The 8,528-nt window shown below is 41.9% G+C and overlaps 1 protein-coding gene across 2 annotated transcripts in view; it reads right to left on the bottom strand.

Moving 5' to 3' along the window:
• The window catches only part of ASB9 (ankyrin repeat and SOCS box containing 9), a 55,117-nt gene that overhangs the window by 28,755 nt on the left and 17,834 nt on the right, over window positions 1-8,528 (bottom strand). For both annotated transcript variants that reach the window (XM_073565245.1, XM_073565242.1), the window contains exons 3-4: window positions 7,311-7,390; window positions 1,105-1,212 (exon numbers count right to left, since the gene is read on the bottom strand). In XM_073565245.1, coding sequence (XP_073421346.1) covers window positions 1,105-1,212; window positions 7,311-7,390 — 188 coding nt within the window. The remainder of the gene's footprint in view (window positions 1-1,104; window positions 1,213-7,310; window positions 7,391-8,528) is intronic.

Raw genomic sequence — 8,528 nt, forward strand, 5'->3', positions numbered from 1 at the left:
AGTGTAAGCAAACCAGCTGCAGTACCAGATTTTGCCTACGAGTGCTACCTGGTAGCTACCTACAGCCTACTCAGTCTCCACCATCAGGAGCACCAATGAACACCTGGTAGCTGCTCAGCTACGCCCCTTTGTAGGCAAGCCCGGGCCTGTGGCACAATGGGTCCACAAACCCACATGCGCCACCGTTGGGCGTTACACATACTTTGCTTTACCTACAATCAGAAAGTGTCATATAAAGTGAATCATACAACGTGACCTCTATACAATTTACCCATTTCTTTTTTAAATTTTTAAGGAAACCTTTCACTGGATATTTTTTATTTTATTTAAACTGAGCACTCCTCCATTTGCAACTGCTCCACTGATTCTGGAAATATTTTCTTTTTTCTACTTCGCCCCTCTATTCTAAAGTTATGCCCCCCCAGGAATAATGCTGAAAATTGGTGGTTTCTTTATCGTCTCTGACATTAACCAATCGAAACCTGGTCGCGCCCACAGAGAAGTTCTGAAGTATACGCCTAGTTGGTTGAAGTGAAGATTTGCACCTTAAATACCAGAGGGCATGGATTGGAATGGAGGGGTGCAGAAGAAAAAGAGAATCGGTGGGGTAGCAATAATTGAAGGAGGTGCTCAATTTAATTACAAAAAAATCTAGTAATTGGTCATTTTTAATGCAAAGCTGGCTATCCTCTCCAGACAAAAATTAGCAAGTTGGGACAACAAATTAAATATATAGAGACCTTTCAATCATCCCCTGACAGCTGTCATTGAGTGGGCTTCAAGCAGCTCTTGATGAAATTAAGATCGTTAGTTAAACCCACCCTTTTTGTGTGGGAGCCTGATCTTTGTGCCCACTAGCAGAGACCTATTTCTCAGGGGAGCGTCCAGTATATGAGCAGTTCATTATCTGCAGTTGAAAAATAATATGTGATTTCCAATGACAGTGCAGTATTGAGTTTCTCTAGAACAGCGCTACTGTATGTAGATGGAAAGTCAGCAGTGATCGCTAGTTTTAGATTGGAAATTTACAAGAACATCATGTACCTACTGTAGCTTTAATTTTTAATTGTAGAACAGACCATCTTTTGGAGAATTGATGTATACCTTAGCTCCATGTTTAAGCAGGAGGGTAGCACATCCAGGATGACCCCCAAGGCAAGCTTCATGAAGTGGAGTCACGTGATCTGCTGTGATCAGATTTACGCTGTGTCCCTTTGAAAAAGAAGAAAATAATAACAACATGAAGTGTTACTCTGCTCAATTCCTAATTTGACTCTATAGCTTCAACTGGTACAGAATCTGTAAATTGAAGGGGAACGTCAGGGTTCACACTTGTAAGTTTTAACATTCTCTTTTTTTCTGTTCCATTTTAGAAACAAACAGAAACCATATCCATAAAGGATCTGTTGCATTACTGATGTAGATGGAATCACTGGGCCCCTCTGCTTCAGTTTGCACCAGTATTATAGCACATCCGTGTTGGGTATAAATTTTGTATTCTTGTTCCTAAAATAGAACAGAAAAATGGAATGTGAAAATGCAAGTGCGAACCCAGCCCTGCTGGTGCATTGTCGCTGCGGCGGTGGTTAGCGCACGACGCTGCTCCTTTAAGGCAATAAAAGTTAGGACCCTCTGAGAGGTACACCGTGACATCATGGCAGTGGGCGTCATACAGTCTTATCAAAATGTTAGACTAAGAACCTCATGTTCGGTTATATACATTTTTGCCTAGCGACATTGAATAAATGTATGATTTTTTGGAGGTGCTGTCCATGCTCTTTTTTGAAAACCCAGACTTATACTACCTTTTTAAATTGATGTCTTAAACTTAACCCATTTATGACATGCGCTGTATGGTGCTGTGGGAGTTGCGTTCCCACAAAGTGCCATACATATACGGCACCGCAATCGCGGGGCCTCACTCTGAGTACTGCCGCGACTGGGTGCAGGTGTCAGCTCTATGTGAGAGCCGATACCCCGCAGCAACGCCCATGATCGGGGCTAGCACCAATTGCGGGCATCTGATGTCACTATCAATACTGACAGTGACATCAAGGAGATCGCGCAGGGTGGGGGCTCCCTGGGTGCTTCCATCAGGACAACGCGATGCAATCACATTGTTCTAGCGCCTGAAGGGTTAATAAAATTATTGAATGTTGTTTTGAGCATGCTGATGGGTGCAGTTTTTAGAATGGTGTCACTTTTGGGTATTTTCTGTCATATAGGCAAATTTTGGTGTAAAAATGAGAAATCGCTGGTCAACTTTTACTCCTTATAACTTACTAACAAAAAAATATATTTCAAAAATTGTGCTGATGTAAAGTAGACATGTGGGAAATGTTATTTATTAACTTCTTTGTGTGACTTGACTCTCTGATTTAAGGGAATAAAAATTTAAAATTTTGAAAATTGTGAAATGTTTACCAAATTTCCGATTTTTTCACAAATAAATGTAAGTCATATCAATTTTTTTTTTTACCACTGTCATGAAGTACAATAAGTCACAAAAAAAACAGTTTCAGAATCAGTGGGATCCATTGAAGCGTTCCAGAGTTATGACCTCATAAACCGAGAGTGGTCAGAATTTAAAAAATTGGCCGGCTCGGGAAGGTGAAAACAGACTTTGGGGTGAAGGGGTTGTCCAGTCTAAATCGTTAAGTCTACAGTCACTCTGTGAGCTGCACACTGCAAGGATTCACTAGTTTCTGAGCTGGGATCGGAGGATATGTATGGTTTAAGCCACATTTACATATTCAGTATTTGATCAGTATATTACATCAGTATTTGTAAGCAAAACAATGATAGAAACCCGTCACCACTTCTGTATTTTTCACCCACTTCTGGTTTTGGCTTACAAATACTGAGGTAAAATACTGACCAAATACTGAACGTGTGAACATGGCCTTATACGTACCCCTGGCCAGAGCCTGACTAGTGGGCGCGGCCTTGCTCTATACACTTGTATTGAGTGAGGCCACCCATTGACTAGTGATGCAGTAGTCCAGTGGGCATGGTTGACTAGAGGGCTCGGCCTCACTCTATACAAGTGTGCGTGTAGTGAGGCCACGCCCACCAGATGAGCCCTGAATAAAAGAATGAATGGCATGCAGTCCATTGAAAAATCAAGTGCTGGCTGAACCTGGATTCAGTTCAGAAATCATGACAAGAGAAACATCCGCACTCAAAATAAGTCTTCTTTGCTCTTGCAGATAGTGCTAGAGTTTATTCAAAATTCACCACAGGGTAATACAAATAGAGTGATAATAAGGTACGAGGTTAATGAGGTATGAGGTAACGTTTCAACCCTGTTTTGGGTCTTTATCAAACCTCATTTAAATGATAAGAAAAAAGGACGAAGAGGTTGTATATCGAAAGCAGAAGTCCCAGCTGGGGCTTAAGGTTCTGTAGAGATGGGGCATTCTCACCACCACAGCAGGCGCCATCTCTACAGAACCTTAAGCCCCAGCTGGGACTTCTGCTTTCGATATACAACCTCTTTGTCCTTTTTCTTAGCATTTAAATGAGGTTTGATAAAGACCAGGAACAGGGTCGAAACGTTACCTCATACCTCATTAACCTCGTACCTTATTATTACTCTATTTGTATTACCCTGTGGTGAATTTTGAATAAACTCTAGCACTATCTGCAAGACCAAACAAGACTAAGGGGTACTTCACACTAAGCAAGATCGCTAATGAGATCGCTGATGCGCCACCGATTTTGTGACGCATCAGCGATCTCGCTGTGTGTGGCACGCATCAGCGACCGCCCCCCCCCTGCCGGGTATTGCTGATCGTGCAGTAATGTCCTGGGCCATTTTTTGATCGTTGGTCTCCCACTGGCCAGCATGCATCGCGTGGCAGCGGGAGACCAACGATCAGCGAGCTCCCTGCGCTGTAAGCAGACGCTGGGAGCTGGTATCCAAGGTAAACAGAGGGTAACTAAGCGCGTGCGTCCCTTAGTTACCCGCTGTGTACCTTGGATACCAGCGTGCTCGCGCTGGGAGCTGGTATCAAAGGTAAACAGCGGGTAACTAAGCGCCGTACGCTCTTAGTTACCCGCTGTTTACCTTGGATGCCAGCTCCCAGCGCAAGCACGCTGGTATCCAGGGTACACAGCGGGTAACTAGGGACGCATGCATTTAGTTACCCACTATTTACCCTGGTTACCAGCATCCTCATTGGAACTGATTGCTGGTGAGTCTGCCTGTTTGAGAGCTCACCAGTGATCATGTAGCGACGCACCAGCGATTCTGACCAGGTCGTATCGTTGTAGGGATCACTGGTGCGTTGTTTAGAGTAACGGGACCCTTATTTTGAGTGCGGCTGTTTCTCTCTCTTGTCACTAAATGAGCCCTGACCGGGACTATGTATAACGCATACATGCCCTCCGGTCCTGACTCAGAAGCTGAGGAATGTCTTCGCAGCGCTCAGTGCCCACACTGGAAGGATTCATAAGTCTGTAATCACACAGGTTGACTGCAGACTTATTGATTTGGACCAGACAGCCCCATGAAAGGGAATACAACAGCTAATACATGCTGTCCGAACCACGTGCAGCATAAGTCAGAAACTGGATCTATAATTTCAGCCAGATTTGTTTTACTCTGAGACGATTTGCATTTTAGAGAAGACATATTTTTAAAAGTCAAAAAGTGACCATGCCGTGCGTGTGAATAGTCTAAGAGGCCGGTCTTTTGTGGCTATTCTCCACCCAGCTCCCCTTGCGTAACATGTGAGTGTAAAGGGAGAGACGGGGCAAGGAGAAGTCACTGCGCGACGGGCTTATGGGCTAGATGTCCAAGGGTCTTGGCCTCCATCTAGCTTTCATATGTATGCTTCTTCTGAAATTCTGCAGTGTTTCAGAGTAAAACATTTCTGGTTTTAAAGGGGTTATCCATGGTGAAATGATAAGTCTGCAGGTACTCTATGTGACTGCAGCCTTCCAAATCTTGATAATTTGCTATGCACACACTGTTAAGATTCCCCTGTGCTCCATGCGCGGGTACGTTGTCACCTGACCACATGCTTGCAGTCACGTGCTTCCTAGTCTCATCTAGCTTCTGTCAATTCTCTTCTATTAAGAGAAGAGCAAGCCAACACGTGACCCCAAGTATGTCAATTGCATACATACCTATCTACCTGCATGGGGAATACAGGAAAATCAAGAAAGTGTACGCATTGCACGTGACAATGCATGGCACATCAAGATTAGGCAGTCTGCAATCACATAGAGTGGCTGTAGACTTTCCATTTCACTCTGGACAACCCCATTAATTGCATAGCCGGAGTTTAATTTAGGTTCCCTTTAAGATAATCCATTAATATTTGATAAGTTGGGGTCCTGATATTAACTCTCCCTTCGATCCAATTTATTCACACTATAATGCTTTTGTTTTTTAGTCACAGTTCAAGATTTTGCAGTGTTCTTCCATCCACTTCACTGATACAATGCTGTTACAAGGGCTTATATACAGTTGTGTTTGCCTCTTCCTGATTTCTTATTCTTTTGCATGTTTGTCACACTTAAAAGTTTCAGATCACCAAACAAATCTAAATATTAGACAAAGATAACACAAGTAATTACAAAATGCAGTTTTTAAATGAAGGTCTTTATTATTAAGGGAAAACGATATCCAAGCCTACAGGGCCCCGTGTGAAAAAGTGATTGCCTCCTAAGCCTTATAACTGGTTGGGCCACCCTTTGCAGCAACAACTGCAATCAAGTGTGATAAGTGATAAGTCTTTTACAATGCCCTGAAGGAATGTTGGCCCACTCTTCTTTGCAGAATTGTTGTAATTCAGCAACATTTGAGGGTTTCCAAGTACAGTATGTACCACCTTTTTAAGGTCATGCCACAGCATCTCAATCAGTTTAAGGTGAGGATTTTGACTCCAAAGTCCTAATTTTGTTTTGCTTTAGTCATTCAGAGGTGGACTTGCTGATGTGTTTTAGATCACTGTTCTGCTGCATAACCCAAATGCGCTTTAACTTGAGGTCATGAACAGATGACCAGGCATTCTCCTTCAGGATATTTTGGTAGACAGCAGAATTCATGGTTCCACTTACCATAGCAAGTCTTCTCTGTCCTGAAACAGCAAAACAGCCCCAGACCATCACACTACTACCATCATATTTTACTGTTGGTATGATGTTCCTTTTCTGAAATGCTATGTTACTTCTGCGCCAGATGTAATGGGACATACACCTTTCAAAAAGTTCAACTTTTGTCTGTTCAGTCCACAGAGTATTCTCCTAAACATCTTGGGGATCATCAAGATGTTTTCTGGCAAAACTGAGACGAGCCTTAACGTTCTTATTGCTCAGCAGTGGTTTTCATCCTGGAACGTCATGCAGGCCATTTTTACCCAGTCTCTTTCTTTTGGTGGAGTCATAAACACTGACTGAGGCAAAACCTGCAGTTCTTTTGATGTTGTAGAGGGTCTTTTGTGACTTCTTAGATGAGTCGTCGCTGCGCTCTTGCAGTAACGTTTGTTGAATGGCCACTCCTGGGAAGGTTCACCATGTTTTCACCATTTGTGGATTATGGCTCTCACTGTGGTTCGCTAGAGTCCTAAAGCTTGAGAAATGGCTTTATAACCTTTTTATAATCTTTTCCAGACTGATAGATCTCAAATACATTGTTTCTCCTTTGATCCAGAATTTCTTTGGATAGCAACATGATGTCTAGCGTTTGAGGAACTGTTAGTCTACTTCACTTTGTCAGGCATGTCCTATTTAAGTGATTTCTTGATTGAGAACAGGTATGGTAGTTAGCAGGTCTGTGTGTGGCTACGGAATTTGAACTCAGTTTCCCAAAGATGTGATAAAACCCGGTAATTTATGTTTTATAGGGGGAAGCAATCACTTTTCACACATGGCCATGTCGTTTTGGATTTAATTTTCCCTTACTGATAAAGACCTTCTTTTAAAAACTGCATTTTGTGTTTACTTGCATCTTTATCTTTGTCTAATATTTAAATTTGTTTGGTGATCTGAAGCATTTAAGTATGACAGACATGAAATTCTGCCTGTGATGATAATGAGACTGCTGAAAGTGATCTCTGCAGAATGCTAAGTGTCAGCCTATTATCAGGCTCAGTGATCAATATAGAAAATGTCAGGGTGTTTTCATGTTCTTCGAAAATCACGTCAGAGAACCATAGACTTTAGCCAAGTTGCAATAGCCGTAGCACCAGACACTGTATTCAAGTGGTGCTTAGTTTAGGAAAATATAAAAAGGCCTTTTGCTGTTGTGATTTGTAGGGTCCCAGTAGATAGTCTCACACTGATGACAATTATTTTATTACCTGGTTAATTAATTTGTTTAATGTTACTTGTCGTCCATGAATTGATGCTTCATGTAACAGAGACCAATCAGACACAAAGTCTGCAAATAAAAAAAGAAGTGTTATAATATACATCACATCACAAAATATCTATATAAATTTAACAATAAACAGCCTGAGAAGCTTAGGACACTGACACCTTTAATATTTTTTTTCCTAAATGTTTACATTTTTAGATGGTAATTTTACCCTACATGTTATTTCATTTGGCTTCTGCTGTCTCCATGTATCATAGTACATACCCAGCTGCAGGATGCTGTTTTGGCCATTTCTAGGCTAAATAAATCATTTTTCTAAAGTGTTGTGTGTTTTATAGAAGTCTGGGAAATAAATTGGCATCAGCCATCTCATTGTCTTTCATAGGTGAAAGAAATAAGTTTCAGGACTACTGTGTGCTTTTTAGTAGTCTGTGAAACAAATAATTGTCATCAACAATCTCGTTGCGATTTCTAGGCCAAATAAATAATTTTTATAAATCATTGTGTGTTTTCTAGTAGTCTAGGAAAGAAATAATTGGCATCAGCCAGCTTGTTGCCATTTACAGGCCACAGAAATATTTTTTCAGGTCTGCTGTGTGTTTTCTAGTGGTGTTGCGAAAAAATAATTGGCATCACCCATTTCACTACCATTTATATGGCAAAGAAATAATTTTTCTGCACCACTGTCTTTTCTAGCAGTATGGAAAATAAATAATTGGCATCAGCCAGATCGTTGTCATTTATGAACCAAAGAAATATTTTTTTCTGGACTGCTGTCTGTTATCTAGCAGTGTTGGAAACAAATAAATCTACTCTTCTGCCATCTCTTTGCAAGAAGTGTTTGGAAAAAAACACTTCAAAAATGAGGAGAGCATCAAATAGAGGACGTGGACGTGGCCATGGTGGTGCTGGTGTAGCTGCTGATGGTGGAGGTGGTGTAGCTGATTCAGGGAGAAGACATGGTCATTCTATAACTGCTATGTGCTCAAATATAGCACCTTCCTCTGGTGCACGCAGGCGACAGAACGTTACAAGTCCTTTGGTATACCCGAATACCGCCGCACGAATGGTGAGGCCACAAGATGTTGGAACGGTGTTTGGTTGGATGGCTGAGAGTGGCTCCAGTACTTTCGCATTATCTTCCATCCTGTCCAGTGCAGAAAGTGCACAGTTGGCACCTGAGGACCATGGTCATCCGGCT

Source organism: Dendrobates tinctorius, unplaced genomic scaffold, assembly GCF_039654945.1.
Source record: "Dendrobates tinctorius isolate UK_male_01 unplaced genomic scaffold, ASM3965494v1 ptg000016l, whole genome shotgun sequence".
Taxonomy (NCBI): Eukaryota; Metazoa; Chordata; class Amphibia; order Anura; family Dendrobatidae; genus Dendrobates; species Dendrobates tinctorius.